A 22,538-nucleotide genomic window follows, 5' to 3' on the forward strand; every position below is an offset into this window, starting at 1 on the left:
GGTGGTGCACTGGCCGTAGTCCTTAGGGTGCTCGGTGTTGGTCTTAGTGTACTTATAGTCGTCGACATCGCGTTATCGTTTGGTGATAGTCGTGCAGTACGTTGTGTAAGTTCGTCTATGGGTGAGGTGGGTCGGTTCGGTCTGCTCATAGAGGTTGTCCTTCACAACGGGGGTGGTAGCCAAAGTGTTAAGGATCCCTACTGATCCTAACTAGGTTAGGGTTCTCAGTAACAATCCTAGAATAGCATGAGCTGGTTAGGAAGGACACAAGGTATGAGCAGGGATCTCTATTACTAAGAACTGTATAGTCCAGTAAATAACATGAGTTAGCTACGGAGAGAGTGTAACTATCTAGGGTAATGAGGGTGTATATATAATGCTTGTGCTCTGCGCGCTCTGTGCGCTCTGTGCGCTCTGTGCTAACAGAGCCAACAGAGCCAACAGGGCCAACAGGGCATATCACGTGACCCAGCCTTGTTTCTCCGCGGCCAATTCTAGGTGTCTAATAAGCGTGATGAGTCGCATCCGTGCAACTAGTGACCGGTCTCTCCCAAGGCTGTGTCTAACACGTAGGTCCCTAATATCTAGATAGTTTATACTCTCTTCGTAGTTAATTTATATTAGCTATTAAATTATATCGTTCTTAGTAATAACGACTATTTATTTCTTAGATCTCTTATACTTAGCTTACGCTATTAAGAATCTATTACTAAGGAGTCTAACCTCGTTAAGTGATACGGTAGTAGCTTTAATAAAATACTTCGATGTTTATCTATAGTTTAGACCTATATATTGGGTTAGCTAGTTTCCGATAACCTATTGCAGCATCTTTAGGTAGATTAAAACCCCAAACTATTCGACAATCCCAGTTAATCTTATCTCGATCGTTAATTGTTAGCACACGCTCCGATACTTTAACAACATTCGGAAGATGAAAATCGCCTATATTCCCTTCACCTTCCAGAACCCATCGTCGCGCAATCTCCATGGCAGAAGCATTCGCATCTCTTTCAGCGTCGAGTGTAAGCAGCGTGCCCGCCACAATCCATGCAAGGGTGAACATTAACTGCCGTCCCATCGCGAGTGCAGAGACCAGGTCATCGTGCCTGCTGTTAAGTGTCTTGAAGAATTCGGTCCAGGCGACATTCAGCCCACTTTCCAGCTCAGAATCTTTGACTCGGGAAATTGCTTTCTTTATCCAAACGCCGAAAGTTGATAGATGGTGTCCATTCTTGTTTAAGAGATGCCTGACCACCTCACTGCTTAATACATTAGTGGTACCTTCCCATGTCATGTTGGCTGCTGTGTCACGCAGGAGGCGTGAGATATTGAATTCAGGCTCGTCTGGCTCATCCATGTATCCGACACCGCCCATAGCTTCCTGACATTCCAGCAGCGACAAGGTGCCTGTCTTGCAAATTACAGCCTTAGCTGTCGCAGTCAGAGTCCTCAGGATGATTTCTGTTTGTTCTCCTGGAGATGGTAAAGGTACGTAGCCAGTTCGTTGGATATGCTCTGGGGGAAATCCGTTATCTGCGAAACTCAACAGTGCGGTGGTGAAAAAAGCGAGTTGGAGTGCACCCCTGTGCTTTACTTCCATATTCGCCAGCATTCGGAGGTGCATTGGAAACGTCCACAAAGGCTGATTAATAGTGGTTCGAGCCTTGGCAAAATTTTTCGCAATAGCCATGCCCCGACGCCAGCAAGACAATGCGGTAATAAAGTTATGAGTTCTTGTGACATTCAAAAGAAGTGCGATGGTGGCGATTCCGCGATCCAGGGGTCCAATAAGATGAGCTCTCACGTTGTTAAGTTCTAATTCTGCAGTCGGAAGTTCTTTGGTGCCCATCTTGTTTTTGAGGCGATGGATTCGAATACCGTTGGACACTTGCTGTTTCTGCCCATTGATAAGCACCGTCTTTCTGGTTGGCGCAACGAACAGACTAAGTTTGCCGGATTCTGTTTTGGCTAGGATAAGAGCCATGTTGCAGTCAGTAGCCGACGAAAAGAATTTGAACCCAGATATAAGATAGTCCCCCTCTTCGATATTCCCATAGCGCCCTGTCTTTTCAGGCAGCGGAGAGTGAACAGCGATAGTTTCCGAGTTCTGTACATCGCTGCCACCTGGTCTCTCAGTCATCCATTGAGACGAAATCCAATTCCCTTGTCGAGCAGTGAGAAGACGATAAATCTCGTGAAGTGGGTGGTCAGCTGCCACAGAGCTTAGCTGCTTGGATACAAGTCGCGCCGCTCCGCTGGTCATCGAAACAGGGCAGGAAAATACCGCAGAAGAGGCAGAAAAGGTGTAGTTACTGCGTCGTCAGCGCTATCCCAGGAGGCAGATTATACAACTAGACGCACAACGCATGTTGAACGAGCCTTCGGTATTGTTTGAACTCCTCTTCGTACCCAATTGCTATTACACTTCGATAACTATTAGTAACTATCATCAAGAGACGGAGTACTTGTTAATAGATCTCACCCATTCTTTGACCCCCATTTTCCTAGTTCCCTCCACCCATAGCTTGTCACCAATCGATCATAAGGGTAACGGGCACCCCATACATTGTGAGTCTTAATGTATGGTTGCTGCGACTCCGCGTTTGATATCAATTCATGGATCTCTTGTGAGATAGCCTCCTCCGCAAAAATGGTAAGATGGCGTTTAACAGTTTCAAGGATATCTGACGGGAGATACCACTCGAGAACGCGTTGGTACGACTCATCCGATGTGAAAGGATTCTCTAAAGAGGGTGGAACCAAGATGAACCCACTGTCCACAGTGGAAGGCTTAAGAGGAGACATGCTTGCGAGATTGTCGTTAATGATCTAACAATCCTTCCACTTTCTGAGGGGATTGCGGACCCTAAATACTCCTCTGAACTTACCATATAGGGGCGCCGAAAGGGGCCGTTATTTGGCCATTCGTTGGCTCGGCGTTTAGCGGGTAATAGAAATAAGTACACCTTATTGGGGTTGTTCCCCGGCGTAACGCGGTAAGTACAATACGCCGGGCTAGCTACACTGACGGCTTCAATCGGATATCTAAGGAGTGCTATACTCTACGCCGGCCTTGGGAAGAAAGGTCATAAAAGCAGGTATTGACTTCTAAGTGTTCTTGGCCTCAAAGCACACAGGGTGGATATTAAAATGCCTTCTACAGCAAACGTTCTCTGCCCTACCCAAGATCGATTTAAATGCTACTCAACATTGCTCACGCCTATATGGAAGCCAATAACCCCTGCCAACCAAATACCTATGAACATTTACAGAGAGCATGTCAACAATAAATTCCATCTTCGGTTAAGAGACTCCCACGACCTCCATAAATGGAGTGTGACAGACCCTCAAGCTTTCTGGATTGATCTTTGGGATTTCATCGGCTTGATTCCTACCTTGCCTCCTGGGATAGAGCGCGCTTACAATCCAGCTATTTCCATTTCGGAAGTACCCCCGTTCTTCGAAGGAGCTACGATTAACTACGCGGAGAACGTATTGATCCAACCGCTTATCGACAGCGGGTGCCCCGCCCTAATCGGGTTAAGAGAGGGTCAACATCTCGATGGCGAGGTCTGGACATGGTCAGTTCTTAGGGTCAATGTGCGCAGAGCTAGGAGTGCTCTGTTTAGAAGTGGCATTAGGAGGGGTGATAGGATTGCTGCTCTTATATCTACGTCAGTCTGGTCAATTGCTTTACTCCTTGCCTCTGCAAGCATCGGGGCCATTTTCATTTCGATCGCTCCGGATCTTGGACTTGAGGTATGGTCCCATGATGAGAGCTCCTGTGGCACGTTTTAACTTGAGTAGGGATGCATTTCTCGGTTGCAACAAGTACAACCATCTATATTGTTTGCTGATAGCCACTGCACTTACAAAGGCCATCAGCGATCAAATACCACCAAGATTTCTGAAATCCTAAAAATACTCAAACCAAATCCAGAGCTATTCGTTATACCTACAGGAGCTGCGGAGACTTTCCCGCCCCTCTCAGACTTCCTTGAAAGGTCGAATGACACAGACGGCCTAGAGTTCGCTAGGCTCCCTTTCACATCACCTCTATACATTTTATACTCCAGTGGAACATCTGGTCCGCCGAAATGCCTTGTCCACAGCCACGGCGCAATAATACAACACAAAAAGATTGGAAAGCTTCACAACTCACTCAAGCCGGGCGAAGTTGTCTTTCAATATTCAAGCACATCCTGGGTCCTCTGGAACATTATGGTTGGCCACTTAGCCATGGGGACTACCCTCGTCTTATATGATGGATCCCCCACCTGGCCAGAGCCTCAAAGCATGCTGAGCATCGTCGAAAAGTTCAAGGTGAACTACTGGGGTGCCTCTCCAAAATATCTCAAAGAGCTAGAATCAACAGGTTGTACGCCAATGACAGAATACGACCTTTCGAGTCTCCGAATGGTCCAAACTGGAGGATCCCATCTGGCGTCAGATCAGTATCGCTGGTTCTATAAGGTGTTCCCCTTAAAAGTGCATCTTACAAGCGTGACTGGAGGAACTGACTTGGTGACCTCCTGGTGTGGGACGGACCCTGCTGGGCCACTTTTCCCGGGAGAAATCCAAATGCCCATTCTCGGACACGATGTGGATATAGCAGATCCGGTTGATGGCCATTCCATCAAGGACACTGGCGAAGCAGGAGAGTTTGTGTGCCGAAAGCCGTTCCCCTCGATGCCCGTCTACCTGTGGGGAGACTCACAAGGCGAGAAGTACCGAGCATCGTATTTCAATCGATACTCGTTCCCGTGTTGGGCGCAGCATGATTGGGCAAGTGTAAATCCTGTCACGAAGGGGTGGATAGTACACGGAAGAAGGTGCGTTGTCGTGCTCTCCGAAGGAGTCAAAGCTAACTCCAATAGCGACGGGGTGCTTAACCCCCAAGGCATACGATTCGGCTCCGCAGAAATCTATTCCATCACAGAAGCTGCACCGTTCTTGACCACGATTACCGCCTCGCTGTGTGTTGGCCGGAAGAGGCAAGGGCTTGACTTTGACGAGTCTGTCTTCCTCTTTGTCGTCATGCGTCCCGGACACCCTTTCACCGACGATTTGGAAAAGCTACTGAAAGACACTATCCGCCAGTCCCTAAGTCCAAGGCATGTTCCACGCTTTGTGGTCGAAGTGAGGGAAATTCCGATGACATTAAATGGGAAGAAAGTCGAGACGCTTGTCAAAGAGGTGATTTCAACAGGGAAGTTGCCACAGACGGCCAGCCCTACCGTGATAAATCCAGGTTGCCTGGAGACCTTCAGGCGTTTCTACCATCTCGAGCCGGGAGTACGCGCGAGGTTATGAGATCGTTCAGAGACTTTGTCGTGCTGCTTTTTACATACCCGGTAGTGACTGTGATTAGCGGATCTTGTCCTCTTTCTATTTCACTGCTGTCTGTTGGGTACCTCCACAATGTTGGTATTATAGTCTGCTTTTGCAGTCAAGCCATCGACGACAGAGTCCTAGAGGAATTGCGAGGATCGCCAGCGCTACTTTGAGTCAATATAGATACGTTGCGATAGCCACATCTTCCTGAGTACGAACCTTCCTGCTCAATTTAATATCGATTCTCCAGGATATCACCCATCAGTTTGATTTTCGAGCCCGAACAGCATAATTCCACCTGGAAAGAGCTTTGACACTTATAATCAAATTTCTTATGAAGGACAAGCTTCAGCAACACCGCTCGCTGTAAATTGGCGTGTGTAGCTGCCGAACTCTAGTTTCCCGACGGTGTCGATCTCTGAAAGGTATTAAAAGAGGGGGGATGGTTTACAATTTGTCTCGGGCTGCGGGGATCGCAACTGTCATTTCACTAGGTTTCCTCCGTACGAGGATCAAGGTTCTATTAGTACAATGAAGCTCAGAGGGGTCTTTACAGATACCCATGTCTCGCCGCGTAAGCCGCACCCCCACAATTGATCGGAGGTATCTTCAGCTGAACTAAGTGTTTCAAATATTCCTCAGCTCGGCGATTTCAAACATCTTTGAGAGGGACCTCCGTACTCTGTTAGGCAGTCGCGACACAAATGTTAGCACCAAGCAGGACAAGGAAAGCATGTGGTATATGCCATCGAAGAAAGGTACCGAATGCCCGAAGGTGTCAGATGAAGAGAAGTGATACGAACCGTGCAGATCAAATGTGATCTCAGTTCACACCGTCAACCATGTACCCATTGCAGGTTAGGGGGGCTTCCTTGCAAACCACATGAAAGAAAGCGCCCACGATACTTATCAACAAGCCATACGAACATACAAAACCAGGAAGCTTCTCGCTACCTTAAGGGTGACGAAGAATCGGTACTGACCGGGGCGCAGAGTTTTCGCCCAGTTGCTCTGGGAGAGAACCGAACCCAAGCCGCGGTACATCAGCATGTGGGACTGTGGGAAAGCCCAGATATCGAGGTAGTATCAGAAAATTTTGGACAGAGACCGCAGAGAGAAGCCATAGAGTCCCCTGAATATGTGACAGCTACAGAAACCCATGTGGGCCGAAGCGACTATATTGGGAATAACGACATCAGATTCCGCGAGGAAATGGTACAAGTTCGGAGTGTTACTTCTCGGTTGTCTCAGAGAGACTTGGAGCTGCTTCAACTACAAAATGCGTTCGAGTTGCCGCAAAGATCGATCCTGTCAAGTCTCATCGATAGCTACTTCAAGTACTGCTCGCCATGGACACCTATCCTGGAACCCGCAGATGTGGAAGCACTTTTGAGCAACAGATCGTCTCCTTTATTGCTCAATGCCGTACTCCTGGCCGGCAGCCGTGTTGCATCAAGCAATGTTCTCTCGGCTTCGGCTGAGGATTTCTATCGCAAAAGCAGGTTGCTGTTCATCTTGGGCCATGAGAGAGACGCGATTAGCTCCATAATCGCAGTCACACTGCTCCAGTGGTATAATCCCACAGGTCCCGAGCACATCTCTACTAGTACAAGCGGGTTCTGGATTCGGATTGCGGTTGGATTGGCGTACCAAATTGGGTTACACAAGGACTCTGTTGCGCAAAAAAACAAGAGCCTCCGACGTAGGCTATGGTGGTCAATTGTGGTAATTGCTCTCATTACTAGTATGCTCTTGACGGCTTACTGACCAGTGACAGTGTCGCGATGACGTTATTTCTATAGGAACAGGGAGACCAAGGACGGTTAATCTTGACGACAGTGACGTTGTTCCTCTTACAGCCGATGACTTCCCAGTCCAAAATACCAAATCGCGGTTATTCATCGCTTTCTCTGGCATCATTCGCCTCCTAGCAGACTTAACAGAAAATATCCGGCGGAAGACTATGACTGTGAAAACACAGACCTATTTGGAAAATGCGCTTTATCGCTGGATCAAAGATTTGCCAACAGAATTCCATCTCTTTCATGGGTCGCCGAGACAGTTAAGGACCTATAATCTCGAGGGAAGACAACTCCTGGTCCCCTATTTTGTGCTTCTGTTTATCTTGTCTCGACATTCAACTGCACGGAAGCAATCCATAAGTATGTCGTTCGTTGCATCCTCTTTCGTGGCAGGAATATTCGAAGATCTCCTGAACAGGGATGAGCTCTGTCATTGTGGACCGGTGTTCACATTTTACGCATTTGCAGCTGGCCTCGCGCAAATGCTGGCATTGCGGTACAATTCTCTCGTTGAGACTGCTGAAGAGTCGCTGTCTATCATTCAATCATCTTTGACGAACTTGAAGAAGAGGTGGGGCTCAGCAGAGGGTGCGTTGGCTGTGTTAGCCGAGATGAAGAGGCTCACGTTACAGAGCCCGAGTCTCGGTGATGCACCTGACCGAGATTTTGCAAAGTTTGCGCCATACGTTGAGGATTTTGGTCCAGAGCTATGCAAACAGTACCAGCTTCTAGAAGGGGAAAGCCATATTGAGGAGGCCCTCTCCGTACAACCGTCAGTGCATTCAAGATCTGCTGGCGTGACACATTGTCGGAAAAGCTCAGTTAATATCCTTGGCCACACTCAATCATCTCCCCTTCCAGACCTTCGTGCTGAGGACGCCAACTCTCCACTTACGAGTCAGTACAATCCCTTTTTTGGTGACCTGGGCCCTTTTGGAAGCTGGATAGACGACTTGGAGTTAGGCCTGATGAATTGATTGGTATCGAATATGTATGGATCAGCTCTAAGGACATACGCCGGTACCGCAGCTTCATTGCATGCTGCATGTATTTATCCATGGCATCGAACAGAAGGTTTCGGTATCTGTCGATAATGGTGTGGTTGTGTCGTCAGTCCTATGTGGTCTGGAGCATCCTTTGCACTTTTCACTCTGGATTCGGAGTTTGAAGAATGTGGAACTGCTCCACTTTTGCCGCAGGCTCCTATCTGGTTCATATTGCCGCTTTGCTCAGCTTTCTTATTGAATAGCTTCGACCCTTATGCTTCTAGAGACGTCCCTACCGTGCCCAAGTAGGGAATAAGGTTAGTTTTATAAGACAGCCGGCAACAGATAGCATCTCGCTAAGCGTTGGATATTGAGAGGAAATGAAGGAATAGCGGTGCAAGATGCGGCTGTTCTGGTAGCCAGCGCACAGGCCAGGCCAGGTGAGAAGACCTGCTGGACTGAAACGAATGCAGTGAAATACTGCGTCATTGGCGATTTGTCAGCGTTGTTCCAACACCTATGTGGAGAGCCGAGTGAGCCGCCTCGGGATAGAGGGTTTCGGCCTTCTAAACAAAATAACCATGGTGTCTGCTTAAGTGCATCATGAGCAAAACTGGCAGCATAATTAATGTAGACTCGACCATAGAATATTGTGGGCTTGGGAGACGAAGAATACTTAATTCACCAAAGCCGCAATCATCGATAGAGATTCTCTCATAGCGCTAGAAAGGGAAATTCAATGCGAAAGAGTCATTTCAAGAAATTCCGAAATCTTAAAGCTAATATACAATGAAACAGAAGTGTCACAAGCCCACCGTTATCCCCAAGTACCATACGCTCTCCACCCGAATCGGGTGGATGGTATAGGAAGAAAAGGATAAGGCAAAGGATGGTGAAAGCAAAAGCTAAGGAGAGCTAAAGTATAAGAATATTAGTTGACAAGGGTATCGGTTAACGCCGCCCTACCCTTTTCGCGTAACAGAAAAGGGAGGAAGCTATAAGAGTTTCCTCTCACCCGAATCGGCTGAGAGAGAACTCTTCCTTTTTCTTAAGCGTTGAGTCGTTGTTAATAGAACTACGTGATATTGAATAAGGCATTTAGCTACTTTAATTCTCTGTACCTACTGCGTTGCGTAGGTCCCTAATAAGAAGGATATATGCCGCACTGTTTGGCAATGGTTCCTGAGCTTTTTCAAGTCCCGTTTCGAGGGATGCAGCACTGGCATCCCTGGTACAATTCGTATCTCCCCCTAATCCAGCCTTGGGCCATGGTATGACTTCCTTGCATGTAGTACCCAGTTGAGGGCGGCGAATAACGCCATGACCCCGATCACCGCAGACGTATAGTCTACACTGAGTTAGTTGATAAGTGACGAGTAGTGAGCTGAACGCTCGAGGGAGACTTACTCATGTTCGACCCACTCACAGGGATAACGACAGGAAAGTCGTAGAAGATCAAGACTACAATTGCAAAGACCACAGTACAGGAGTTGACTATCCATCCCAAGGGGCTGACCAGCCTAAATGGCCTGTTGATAGGCAGGTATATTGAGGAGCGCTTCCGGTATATCAGGAGAGCAGCCGGAATAGCGTACGTCGCTTGTTGCAGGATAAGACCTGTACCGATGAAGGCGTTGAAGGCAGTCGAAGAGGCGAGAAAAATGAAGCCGATGATAAAGACAATGGCATTGTTGGCAAGGAGCGCCCACACTGGGACTTGCAGTGATGGATTGATATGACCGATGAATCTGGACCACACTAGAGCTTCATCTCGTGCAAGGGACCACGTTAGGCGTGAAGCGGTTTGTTGAACGGCAATGAGGGCTACTGTAGCCGCGGTAAGAAGGATTGCCATGAAGATTGTAGCTGCAGTGCTGGATAGCGTCGCTTGTAGCCAGATCTCGTAGATCGGAAATCTATCCTGTATCAGCAAAGTGTTCCATACAGATGCGGCCATGATCGCTTATATACCCTGTAGGTGTGCCAAGTACAGCGTCGAAGTCAGTAATGCAGTATGTCATTGAGACAGCGAACATGAAGCTTGTGATGAATCCAATCGTCAGCGTGCTGACCAGTGCTCTCGGCACAACTTTCTCCGCCTGTTTGCACTCTTCAGCAAGATGGATCGCGCCGTCAATCCCTGCATACATGTAGTTTGGTGACACCAACCCAGTGAGGAAGCTGATGCCTGCAGGCCACCCGCTTTCGTTGACAAAATTCGTCCACACAAACTCACTAGTCTGCTTTGTGGGGGCCCGGGCAAGACAGGTAATAATTATAGTAACGAAGCCAGTCAGAGTAATGACGACTGTCCCGAAAGTCAGTTCAATGGTAGTAGACGGCGGATACTATACTTGCATGAGACATCATTAATCCACATAGTCTTCTTCAACGTAAAGATGTTATGCGCGCAAACAACGAAGTTGACGGCTTGATAGAGGAGAAAATAGTGCCACGTCTGGGGTACGTAATCAGGTTGATAATGAATGACCATAGCGAGTATGACTTGGGGTACGATAATGGCGATTCCCGCCGTGGTGGCAATCCAGGCGTAAACGTTGGTAATACCACAGGCATAACTCTATCGCTGCAATCAGCAAAGGTGGCCTGGGAAACCTTCAAACAGTCGACAACATACCAAGATACGGCTAGCCTTTGGAGGAGCTAATACAGACGTCCAATGATATCTTCAATAAGCTGTGAGCATCCTCGCATAGAAGAGGAAGGAGATGAAACTTACTGCCCTCCCGCCGTTGGGTAGACCGAAGCAAGCTCTCCCATGGTCAATCCACTGCATCCAACCATTATGAAGCAGACGACAACGCCATAAATGAGCGTTACTGAACCACCTTGAGCGATTGTTAAAGCCAAGGTCGCCGCCACTCCAGCCCAGCTGTTACATATGTTCCAACCAACGCAGATAGTATCGAGAGGTCCGATGTCCCTCTGAGTTTCTTGTCGAAGACCTAAGGTGGACAGTTCGACTGTTCGGAAGGTGCCTTCACGCTGGGTCTCAACTGCCATTGCACAAGCACCCTGTTAGCCCAGCTGTACAGTATTCTGATTAATTGCGCAGACAACATGGCCGAAAGAAGAGCAGGAGAGCAGACAATAGTGTGCATACCTGGCTCAAGCTGACTGAAGGGCGCTGTTCTATAAGCTTGAGTCCCAGTCTTCTCTTTTTCAATAGGGCCCATCTTCGCAGATCTCTCTTTAGCCGTCGAGCAGAAGCACAGATAGCAGTGGATTGTACAGTGTTGATTATGTCCACATCAAGACTCGTGGGCTTCAGTCTCTTTAATAAATCTGTTGACGAGGTCTTCAAATACAATCATGGAAACCAGCGGAATAGACCCGCCACCCCACTTGCCCCACACCATGCTGCACCCCAGACTCTCGCGTCCAAAAAAGGAATGTTGAATGAGTGGTCTAACTACCTTAGACAAGCGCGGTTGAACATGCATCGAGCCAAACTTTATATCTCGGAAGAGGAAGCTCGGACGGAACTTCGTGGTATTGCCACGAAGCTTAAAACAGAGAATGTTTCAAATACGTTTAGTTGTTATCTACAGTCTACATCTTAGTTTATTTATTATGAGAAATCTGGAGGAATCTCTTTTCTGTTGCCTAATTCGATAGAGAAGATACGCGTCGGAATTATGCTTCTCTGCCTCGGAAACCTATATATTTCCAGGACTCGACCTACTACCAATGTTTCAAAATGACCTTTTTCACCTTAGTCAAGAGTACTTTTCAAGACCATATTACCACCATAAGCAGGCAGCAATTATGCACAAGTCCCGAGAGGGTTGGCATTGGACACCGGGCTCCGGCCTCCAAGCTGGCATCCCGTCCATCGCAGTGATAGAACCGTCGCAGATGATTCGAAATACCAACGACATGTTTGATGTTATTGTTATCGGCGCTGGTTATACAGGGCTTACAGCAGCTAGAGATACATCAACTACTGGTCAGTTTGGCTGAAATGGACCTTTACATTGGATTTTGTTTAGGCTAACAAAAAATAAAGGCTTGAAGACACTGTTGCTGGAAGGACGAGATAGGATTGGCGGCCGAACCTGGTCTTCCGAGATTGATGGGTATCCTTATGAAATGGGAGGTACATGGGTGCACTGGTTCCAGCCACATGTGTATCGCGAGTTGTCGAGATATGGTATGAAAGACCATCTTGTCCATTCCACCGACTACACCAAAAAGCACAACTTCTTCACTCTCAGAACTTCAACTGGTGCTAGGAACATGAGTCACGAAGAAGAGGTGAGTTAATTGAGGCATTACTTGGTCTTCTTAACTAACAATCTTGAGGATGAACTATTCGCTCGAGCCGTTAAGAAATTCGTCAACGTCGATGGCGTCTTCGGGAAGAGCGTGATGCCATTTCCTTTCAGTGCATACTCGAACGAAGAAGTGTACAAATATGCAAATCTGTCTGTGGCGGACAGAATTGCCCAAATCAGCCACGACCTTTCCAGCGACGAGCGGCATGCAGTTGAAGCTTTTGTGCTTCTTTGTAGTGGCGGAACGACAGAAAATTCAGCATTTCTTGATTTTCTCCGATGGTGGGCAGCAGCCAATTACGACTACAAAACGCTACTGGACACTATTATTGTCTTCAAGCTGAAATGTGGCCAATCTAGCTTTGCAAAGCGCTTTTTCGAGGAGGCGCAGGCAAGCGGGAATCTATCGTACTCTTTCAGCACCCCTGTTGTTCACATCGACTCTTCAAAGGGGCTGGTACAAATGCGAACGAAAGACGGCCAATATTTCTCTGCTAAAAAGGTTATTTGCACAGCACCGCTGAATGTACTCGAGGAGATCGAGTTCAACCCACCTTTGGACTGCGCTAAGCGCGAGGCTGCCAGCTTGAAGCATGTCAATCAATGTGTCAAGGTCCACGCAGAGATTAGAGATCCAGAAATGAGGTCTTGGAGTGGCGTCACCTACCCTGATAATAAACTTGTCATTGGGGTGGCAGATGGCACAACGCCTGCCGGAAAGACTCATTGCGTCTTTTTCGGATGCGACGTAAACCACATGCATGCGGATGAGGACATTGATCAGACGCTTCGAGCGATCAAAGAGTTTGGCCCCATGGAAATTGACCGGTTGGTGAGTGCGCAAGCACTAAAGAGGCGCGGTAACAAGAGGCTAACCCATGTACGTTCAGGTATTCCACAATTGGTCCAAGGATGAATTTGCCAAAGGAGCATGGTAAGGATATTCACCTTGAAAGATTCACCTTAACATTGAATGACCAGTCTAACACTGTATAGGGTATGGTACAGGCCGGGTATGGAGGTGCAATATCTCGAGGCTCTCAGGAAGCGTCAAGGGCCTATCCTGTTTGCAAACTCGGATTGGGCTGCTGGAGGATGGCGGAGCTTCATTGATGGAGCCATCCAATCGGGAACCGAGGCCGCGTTGATTGTCTGTCAAGAGCTGATGCCTATTTCGAGAACAAGCCGTTTATAACACGGAGACACAGATGCCCTAAAGATTTGATCTACATAGTAAAAAAAAAAAATTGAATGCTGCTGGCATCCTTAAGATTCTCGATCTTGAATCATCCAGGACCTCGTATTATTAGCAATACAAGACAAAGAGAAATTGTTGATCAGAGAGCTAATTTGTTTCATGGCGGGGTAGTGTGTCAGGTGGTTGGTGAGGCTGATGAGTCCACTAGGCAGAGTCCAGCATGCCATGTGATTGCCAAGAAAATTTGGCCAAGGAGGTCGTTGGACTCAATAATGACCTCAAGCGGATTTAGCTTCCTCACCCTCTAAGGTTCTCTTCGTTTTCACATATGTAATTTGGTTTCTTCCAGCCGTAGCACACAAGATCCAGCCTCGATATGCGGCTTCATCGAAAAATTGTGATGCTGTTTGATACACATAGATACCATGCCTAGGGAGTTAGTTGGTAAGTCTCCAACGCTTTTCTGAATCGATCTTACAAGCTGACAAAGGAGAATAGGATGCCACAACTGCTCGCAGCGACGCATCAAATGTGATCAGACGCGTCCAAGATGCAACAAGTGCCTGCGCAAGGGCCTTGAATGTCCTGGCTACGGGATCAGGTACAGGTTCAACGATGGTATAGCTTCTCGTGGTAAATTCACCGGCCGTACAGTCCCAATCGACAAGCCTTCCTTTGCGCAAAGACAACAGGAGCCGCCAGCAGCTCCTGTATTATTATGGCCAGATGGGACGACAACTTCGATTCTCGAACCATGCGGTTCAGCGTCCGTACCCTGGGACTTTGACCACACAGAAATGCGTTCCGACGGAAACTTTACCCAGGTCCTTACAGAGGAAGGGGAGCATCTTCCGTTGACGGAATCATTTGCCGGAGATTCAACAGTCTTGATGCTCAGCCCTACAGTCTTTCCCGCGTGTGGCTCGATCCATAATGACGGAGCGTGTAGCAGTGATATCCCAACTTCCCTCCAGCTTATCGGCCCGCAATATCGAGAATTATTCGCACACTTTTCTTCAACGATTGCGCCGGTGATGGTGGTCTTGGACGGCAAATTCAACGGCTACCGTGATCTAATACTTCCACTCGCCTTTGAAGATCAGCTTGTTAGATCTGCAGTATGTGTCGTCGCTATGTATCACCTCGCTTACCAACGACCGGAGTTGAAATATCGCGCTGAAGCCGGATTCCAATCCCTTATATCTGAGCTCCGCTTGCGCACATCCACTCAGGCCGATCTCGTCGACATCGCTGCTTGGACCACGATAATTATCTTGTTGACAGGCGAAACAATTACGGGGGATACCAACCTCCCCTACTTATTCAAGATTCTTCTGCATCTCGCCGATGCGAACACAAGAGACGGTCGCGACAGCGTGATGCACGCGTTTCTAACGGAGCAGACTCGCATGATGACGCTCTTCGCCCAGCCTCTCTTAGGAGAGAGCTCCGGCACTCTTACTCTGAGCGCCCGACCCACTGCCTACTTTGACTTCATTTCCAACGCAGCCATTTTCCACCCCATGCTTGCGCCTCAAATAGGAATGTATAAGTCCGCCATTCATATGGCATGCAACATCTACCTGAAACGTGTCACAAGCGGTCCACCTCATTGTGAGACCGTCACGGACCTCGAGCGCCTCAAAAGGCTTTGCGAACGAATCCATCCTGCTACCCCAGGACATCATACGCTCGTATGGGTGTACTTCATTGCTGCAGCAGAGAGTTCGACACTGAAGCATCGCGACTTCTTCACGATGCGGTTGCAGGAGGTATTCTCACGCACCAGATTCCATAATATCCCGACCGCGCTCGCCGCTTTGCAGGAGTTTTGGAAGGTCCAGTCGGAAAGAAGGTGGACAGAGATCCTACCAGAGGTTATGCCTGTTTTTATTATTTGACAATATCTCTGTTGAACCCTATCTTTACTTTCAAAGCGGTTTGCTATGACCTAGAGGTGTGTGGAGATTAAAGGAGTGACAGGGTTCTCGCAATGTACGGCACCCCTAGCAAAATTTCGCCCCTTTCTATACTGAAGGACTTCTCTCCGTATTCTCTCTTGTCAGTCACAGCGCAGAATGATGGACAGAGGTTCTTTCACACTGTTCGGTATCAGACGTTCTTTTTATGTTCCCCATTGTCTACACAACGCCACGTAGAATAGTCCATTAGCAAGCATTTGAGAAAGAGAAAAAAAAGCTGCCGTTGACCAGAGAATCTTGTTACCAGGTTCACGTTGCAAGCACGACGGTCCCACATGGTCAGCAAAAGCCAGCGATGAGACGGGTCATCACGTTGCAAGCCCCATTGGCATCCCACATGGTTATGATTCGATCATTCTATTGCTTCTTCACAACCTCTGCCGAGCTCATATCGCCGCTCCTCTCAATTTTGAACGATCACAACACGACGCTGCGTTATTTTAATCAAGCACTAAAGGAGTTACCATGTTCGCACACAGATGCTTTAGGGAAACCATGACACATTTCACGCGCATTTTTCTTGGCCCCGTCCTGTTCCGAGACTTGGGGAAGTAGGATGGCAAAAGGTTACTTGTTCGCCAATAGCAAGACGGTAAATGTCACCCCCATCTTTTGCCTTGTCGAATCCCCGTTGCTCACATCTTCCCCCCTGTTCCAGTCATTGAAAGAAGTCCTCGTAATCAAGGTTGATTGGACTACAGCGTAAAATGTGAGTTTGGTCATAGTTCCATGCGAGCACTAAGGGTAATCACATCTCCACGTGGTATCGTCCACTAACGAGCCTGGAAGCGGGACGGAAGCAATAAGAAACGCCTTACAGGCACCGCGATATCACAGCTGAAGACGTTAGGGCAAATTCTACCCTGCAAGGTTAAGGAGATCTCAGAATCAATCCCGAGTGAAACATGCTTCCTGTATGGTCTCGTAAGGCCTGTAATGTCGTTGCATTCAAGGCTGGTATATCAAGCTATAGGAACTATGAGTACCTAGTAGAAAACATGGCGGCAGCATCTGACGACCTCTGTTTAGGGTTATCAATCCCACATTCCTGGTCCATGAGTCCTTATGACAGCAACTATAACTGAGTCGACCATGAGCTCCAGATAAAGGTAGACGTGGACCCTAGTGACCGGATTAAGGAGGGGATTTCTTCCGAAGGAGCGAACATTCTCTCGAACAAGTCAAAGCCGCGTTCGAATTGTCATGTTATTGTGATCGATGCTGGATTTACCCAACTACTTGCTTGACGGGATTTGGCTCTGAGGGGCGAGAAGCTGGCGTCTATCTCCCGGGAGGCTGCATCAGTAGCAATCTTGTATGACAAGGCGACAAAGTGCTTTGCCGTTTGCCCGAGGTATCCTTGGTTAACCGACGTGGGCTATTAGCATCGTCAACAGCTTCCCCTATGAAATACGCGGCGCCAGGTACTGGGACCCAGTTGAATGTCTCTTTTGGCTTGTCTGCAGGAGTCGGCAAATCTAATGTCAAATACGAAGTGACCACGGGATAAATTTCTAGAGAAGTTCACTGCGATGTACAAGATTCTAATGTGTCAACAGTACAGGGCCGGAGATATTTAAACGTTGATGGGGAAATGGGTCGTGAATTTATACCTTACCTAGTCTCGCCATTCTACAATAGATAAGTTAATCAGACAAGGTAACCGCATTCGAGCGCGTTGCGCAGATCAAGGACAAGTTGGCGGACCTGGGGATTAGCGCTCCCAATCATATCTCTTGCTCTGGAGCGAAGGGACCATAGAAAACACAGGAATTTTGAATCTGTTCTATCGGCAGGTGCCATGCAAGAGAAAGGAGATGCGTGCAAGCTGACGCATAGCACAGCACACCAGCATTTAGCAAATATATATTGGAGGATGATCTACGGTTGGGAAGCCTGAAGGTGTTGCTTTCTCACTTGGTCGAGAAGATCGACAACAAGCCAGGGTGTCAGTCGCATCCGCCGGTGACTGCACCGCTCTGAGTGTCGTACAGGTTGTCTCGACCATTCCATTGAACATGATCAAGACGACTGAGTTTCCCTTGGGCACTCGCCTGCGAAACCCAATGCCATTTGAATGGGCCATATTCGACTCCATGTCAAAGTCTACTTTGAACAAAGGTAACAGTGACTGCGGCCTTAGTTGGGATGTCTTCTATATACGCTGACAAGACAACCTTAGGTAACACACTTATGTTGTCGCCTTCGGATCTATAACGGGGACTCTACACGGTGGGGAAAACGTCGGGATAATCCCTGAGGTCTCTCTACATCTTTGGGACGGCACCGGGATCGAAAGAATCTTGTTCCATGACTGAGTTGAGAATCCGTGCGTTTCCAAAGGGATTCCCCTACGAGTATCTGAACAGCTTCCAGGACGACATGGGAATCTATGGTTTGCTAGTTCGAATAGGGCTGATGGCTGGAGAGAGTTCATCGATGCTGCCATAGGGCAAGCGCCTCGGGCAACTCACCTTTACCCGACTGAAAAGTTGGTACTTTGTGCGTCAAACGTTCTGCCCGAAATAAAAGGTTCGCAGGCTCATTCTCTGCAAAGGTTTGTGGGCTCTTCCCATTGTCTGAAGGGATATCTTATGGTCGGCTGCAATTCTAGTTGATTTAGTGATGCTGCTCGCCGCAGAATCTCAATGTACCAGGTATATCGTCGTCATCTTGCTCTGAGCATTCCGGGGCTGTGTGTACGTGCAAGAAGCCTCCATCATCCCCCCAAGAGGGAATAATCTATAACAGGTCAACCATTTTGTGGTAAACCGTCACAATACAGAAACCTTGATTCATTGTCAAATGACCAGAATTTCTATTCAAACTAAGTTCCTTCCCTGTATCCTATCAGGACACGTAGTTGGGACCTGGCGAAACGAACAGTGCAACCCCGTACCCTCCGGGTGATTCCTTGCCTTCTCTATTGAACCTTACGCTCCTCCTCGGACAGCAATCATTCCTGTAAAATAAACTCGTACATCACGACTTCCCGAGCATACCGAGAAAGTTTACAAGCTTTGCATCATGCCACCGGTATTGATCACGGGTTAAAAATCAGCTCGTTCAAATGAACTTATTTTGGTCAGCTGAAAGTGAAACGAATTCTGCGAAGGAATAAAGAGATATCAGTGAGCCTCGATTCGCAACTAGGTTCCTGAACGTTTGACAAGTTTTCCACCTTTGATCTCGCGACAGCTTCTTTGCAAAAGTAACAACTTCGGGTTTTCGCACATACGATCGGTTACCAATCAAGTTACATCAAGACATCCCATCGATTCTTAGCCCATAGCACTGATTCACTTGGTGAACTCTGGAGAACTTCAATAGGAAAGGGTTGTTGTACCCATTTCATCCACCAATCTCTGATCTACTGACCAAAGACATCTCCATCAGGTTGACTCAGTAGAAAATGTTCCGGCGAAGCCCTCTTCTAGGCGCAGCAGCAATCTACGGGGTATCAAGGGCAGGCGCAAGGCGTGGAATGCAGGTCGAGGTGGAACGACAGCAGGCAATGGAGTACGAATTTCAGCGGCGACAGGCTGCACAGGAGGCTCAGAGGAGGGAGGAAGAAAGGCGACGAGAGGAGGAGGATAAAAGGCAAGAAAAGGAATTACAAAGGGAGAAAGAGCGCATTAAGATGGAGGTCGAGCTTGAAGAAAGAGAAAAGGCAAGAGCAAAAGCTGAACAACAGTACGGCCAACAACCAGGAGGCGGTCTGCCTGCGTATGGGGGGGTCGATGTATTGTTCTGTTCCAAATGCGGGAACCAGTGCAAGGTCGGTGACAAGTTTTGCAGTGGATGCGGGATACAATTACCCCCAATAAAGCAAATGTAACTGACGAAGTCGATGATATGGTCATTTGCCCGTTTGAGGCGTCAGAAATGATGCCCAAGTCTGCAACAATGGAGTTGTCGTATTCACGCGAAGGAGATGGAGATGACCTTGGACGGGAGAACCAATCTCAAGAATATTTATATCAATTTCATCAGGAGCTTGTTACAGCAGAACAGCTATGTACAAGGCCTGAGGCTTTGCATTGTGGCCGAAGAAGATAAAGGCTCTCTCCCTCTTGCGTTCAACATGGCACCCAGTATCTTTCATTGTCAACAAGACCCTAGAACTTACATACTTAGTGTTGCATGGATTCTTTTGTGTTAGGTAGCATGCTCGCGATCTAATTGTTTGCTATAGACAACGTGGGTGTCCGTGTGAACGAGCTAGTGAGTGGGATGGTGTGAATCATGCAGCGGAGTTCAGGACAAAATTCCCGCGGGGCGCCATTGTTATCTTGCAAGTAGGTGGTCTCCCCTCGTCGCAAGATGGCTACGATTGGAGGTAGAAGCCCCGTGAAACACAGCTCGAGCATCGGAGGGATGTCATAGGTCGGTTGATGAATTAGCAAGCCGGGCAACAAAATCATCCCACTTCCCACGTGCTAAACCACCTTGGATTTGGGGTTTTGAAGTCATTATTTCTCCAGCCTGGGTTTTCATCAATTTCCCACTACTCTGCTTTAACTCATAAATTCAATCGTCTCACCAGATCTTTTACAAATTTGATCATTTCCGCACAGATGGAACCCTCACAAATGGACCCCGAAGTGGCCACGGATAGATCTCGAATTGCTATTCTCGGTGCGGGAAGCGTGGGCTCAGCAATAGCCCTCTGCCTTATCCTGAATCCTGTTGCCAGCGAAATCCTTCTAGTGGACCCAAACACCGATCAGCGAGACGCACAAGTCAAAGACCTCGAGGATACCACTACTTACCATGGTGCCGTCGGGTGTGTTGTACTGACTTGTAGCCTATGCGGTTGACTAATTTAGCTACAGGGGTGGTGGAGTAAGAATCCGATCGGCAACCCACAAAGAGGCTGGCCAATGCGATATCGTCGTTATCAGTGCCGGCGCAAAACAGAGGCATGGTGAGTTCGCAACTCGGTTCCGCCGCGCGATAGTTTGCTAAGCCGATTTTTTGAAGGTGAATCAAGGACCGATTTGCTAGGCCGTAACCTGGCCATTCTCAAGTCTGCCACAGATGATATGAAGCCATTCCGGGATGACATCGTCATCCTGCTCGTAGCAAATCCGGTGGATGTATTGACCTACTTCTGCCAGAAGTTCTCTGGGTTACCTCAAGGCCAGATTATCGGAAGTGGAACCTTCCTCGACAGTGCAAGACTGAGAGGTATTTTGGCAGCAAAAGTTGGGGTTGACGCTGGCAGCGTGGATGCCTATGTCCTTGGCGAACACGGGGAATCGCAAATGGTAGGATACCAAGGAGCAAAGATTGGATCGAGATCATGTTATTGATGACGAGCGTAGGTTGCCTGGTCTTGCGTCACCATCGGGGCTGTCCCGCTGGATCAATGTCTACCGCCAGGTACGTCCATTGACCGCAAAGCTGTTGCGATGGAAACAAAAGATAAAGCCGCAAAGATTATCGAGGCCAAAGGAGCAACAGCCTACGGCATTGGCGCCCTTAGTGCTGCCATCTGCAAGTCGATTTTATTTGACCAGCGGAATGTCCGTCCGATCTCCCACTGGGTCGATGATTTGGGATGTTGCCTGAGCTTACCGGTGGTACTTGGACGACGGGGAATAGTTAGATCCCTTAATATACCACTGAATCAAGAGGAAAGGGATCTTTTGCTCAAGAGCGCTGACACTTTGAAAAAGCTCATTCAGGAAGCAGAACAGACTCAAAAGTAGTGGAAGCTGAAGAACGAGTCGGGATTGTTCTTTAACCTTTCGTTTCCCCAAGGCCAATAATTTGACAACCCCTCCACAAATTGATAATCACTTGTTTTGTCTCAGTGGTAGCTTTCGCTTTATGACCATCCAACACCGAGACAGCCTGGACTGTTTCAAAGCACCAATTGGAGAAGTCTCCGACATCACCGTTTCGGTGGAGGTGTTGATAGAAGTCCGAAAGGGATAAGCTGCTTCGTTGACGATGGCTTCTTCTGGAATTGACAATATCTCTTTCAAGGTGTACAGAGGCTCACCGTCTGCGCAACTGCCAGACTGGGTGCTTCGATCAAATTTAGGTTGGGAGTCACTGGGTCGGATATTGAGTTGCTTGGTGAATTTATGGTGATGGAATTCAATGTTTGCGGCCATATAAAAAGACGATAAATGGTGTGTCGCTGGTTATTCCGTTGTGAGTTCCTAGTCTTTGGTTTTCGTTTTAAATTGCTCATTGACTCTCAGAGTAGCTCCTGGACGGCTCTGACTTGATAGTTCAGATAAAGCGCTTTATATTACATATCGTCTACATCTGTGGTGGATATCAGCTTGGGAGGCTATGCAGCCCTTCCTACCTACCTCTAGAATAAATATCTCCATTCAACCAATTAGGAGTATTCAAGTACGCCGGCAATATTTTGACTTTCATTATATCTACCTGAAGCTGAGGGTATTGGGAGAATCATATTTGCGAGGTAGGACAGTTTTCTAAATTTAACCTTATTAAGTTACAGTCGCAACAAAAAACTTTATTCCCATTGTATTGAATAAACTATTTCCACCCCCCCTGTTCTCGTTACCTTTGCACTAGTATTTTTTAAATATGGTATTCATTTGGGATGTTTGGAAGTTTGGAGCTGAATAATTCAAGCCTTGGTACTCCCAAGCTTTGACATCCATCCCTCGTACTCGCTCTTGGGTTCCTGGCTCTAATCGTCCCGATCCCAATGTTCTAGGAGCAGTACAAAGAATTAGTTTCCGACTTGTTCTTGAACTCGCCTAATTAAGAGAGTGTTATATTAACCTGCAGCTGATAATATCTCACTAAATACCCTAATTATGAGAGCATTGTTGCTTTTGCAGAGCCGGGACAAACTATTGGAGTATCTCGTTCGATTGCTGCGCAGGATGCCCATCATTAGGTTGTAAAAGCTAAATGACCTTGTGTCTTAGTTGATTATCGGTAAG

The 22,538-nt window shown here is 47.7% G+C and overlaps 8 protein-coding genes across 8 annotated transcripts; 5 read left to right on the top strand and 3 right to left on the bottom strand.

The window, feature by feature from the left end:
* Window positions 1-772: 772 nt before the first annotated feature.
* Window positions 773-2,805, bottom strand: Z519_07906 (uncharacterized protein; the record flags this gene model as incomplete). Its single annotated transcript, XM_016765636.1, has 3 exons — window positions 773-2,312; window positions 2,362-2,424; window positions 2,483-2,805. 3 exons carry the CDS (start codon window positions 2,803-2,805, stop codon window positions 773-775), a joined length of 1,926 nt encoding a protein of 641 aa, XP_016617681.1.
* Window positions 2,806-3,150: 345 nt separating this feature from the next.
* Z519_07907 (acetoacetate-CoA ligase) lies at window positions 3,151-8,113 on the top strand (the record flags this gene model as incomplete). The annotated part of the gene is made up of 5 exons (XM_016765637.1): window positions 3,151-3,759; window positions 3,808-4,832; window positions 4,878-5,295; window positions 6,328-7,059; window positions 7,112-8,113. The coding sequence occupies 5 exons, from the start codon at window positions 3,151-3,153 to the stop codon at window positions 8,111-8,113; spliced, it is 3,786 nt and encodes a 1,261-aa protein (XP_016617682.1).
* A 1,259-nt stretch (window positions 8,114-9,372) lies between these two features.
* Z519_07908 (uncharacterized protein) lies at window positions 9,373-11,146 on the bottom strand (the record flags this gene model as incomplete). Its single annotated transcript, XM_016765638.1, has 6 exons — window positions 9,373-9,470; window positions 9,530-10,038; window positions 10,094-10,430; window positions 10,472-10,703; window positions 10,761-10,809; window positions 10,863-11,146. The coding sequence occupies 6 exons, from the start codon at window positions 11,144-11,146 to the stop codon at window positions 9,373-9,375; spliced, it is 1,509 nt and encodes a 502-aa protein (XP_016617683.1).
* A 765-nt stretch (window positions 11,147-11,911) lies between these two features.
* On the top strand, window positions 11,912-13,615 carry Z519_07909 (uncharacterized protein; the record flags this gene model as incomplete). Its single annotated transcript, XM_016765639.1, has 5 exons — window positions 11,912-12,092; window positions 12,153-12,400; window positions 12,449-13,252; window positions 13,311-13,354; window positions 13,417-13,615. The coding sequence occupies 5 exons, from the start codon at window positions 11,912-11,914 to the stop codon at window positions 13,613-13,615; spliced, it is 1,476 nt and encodes a 491-aa protein (XP_016617684.1).
* A 428-nt stretch (window positions 13,616-14,043) lies between these two features.
* On the top strand, window positions 14,044-15,519 carry Z519_07910 (uncharacterized protein; the record flags this gene model as incomplete). Its single annotated transcript, XM_016765640.1, has 2 exons — window positions 14,044-14,062; window positions 14,117-15,519. 2 exons carry the CDS (start codon window positions 14,044-14,046, stop codon window positions 15,517-15,519), a joined length of 1,422 nt encoding a protein of 473 aa, XP_016617685.1.
* Window positions 15,520-19,012: 3,493 nt separating this feature from the next.
* Window positions 19,013-19,438, top strand: Z519_07911 (uncharacterized protein; the record flags this gene model as incomplete). Its single annotated transcript, XM_016765641.1, has 1 exon — window positions 19,013-19,438. The coding sequence occupies one exon, from the start codon at window positions 19,013-19,015 to the stop codon at window positions 19,436-19,438; it is 426 nt and encodes a 141-aa protein (XP_016617686.1).
* Window positions 19,439-20,177: 739 nt separating this feature from the next.
* Window positions 20,178-21,314, top strand: Z519_07912 (L-lactate dehydrogenase; the record flags this gene model as incomplete). The annotated part of the gene is made up of 4 exons (XM_016765642.1): window positions 20,178-20,386; window positions 20,436-20,527; window positions 20,584-20,870; window positions 20,928-21,314. 4 exons carry the CDS (start codon window positions 20,178-20,180, stop codon window positions 21,312-21,314), a joined length of 975 nt encoding a protein of 324 aa, XP_016617687.1.
* An 87-nt stretch (window positions 21,315-21,401) lies between these two features.
* Window positions 21,402-21,725, bottom strand: Z519_07913 (uncharacterized protein; the record flags this gene model as incomplete). The annotated part of the gene is made up of 1 exon (XM_016765643.1): window positions 21,402-21,725. The coding sequence occupies one exon, from the start codon at window positions 21,723-21,725 to the stop codon at window positions 21,402-21,404; it is 324 nt and encodes a 107-aa protein (XP_016617688.1).
* Window positions 21,726-22,538: the final 813 nt, after the last annotated feature.

The sequence above is a fragment of the Cladophialophora bantiana genome (genome assembly GCF_000835475.1).
Source record: "Cladophialophora bantiana CBS 173.52 unplaced genomic scaffold supercont1.12, whole genome shotgun sequence".
Classification (NCBI taxonomy): Eukaryota; Fungi; Ascomycota; class Eurotiomycetes; order Chaetothyriales; family Herpotrichiellaceae; genus Cladophialophora; species Cladophialophora bantiana.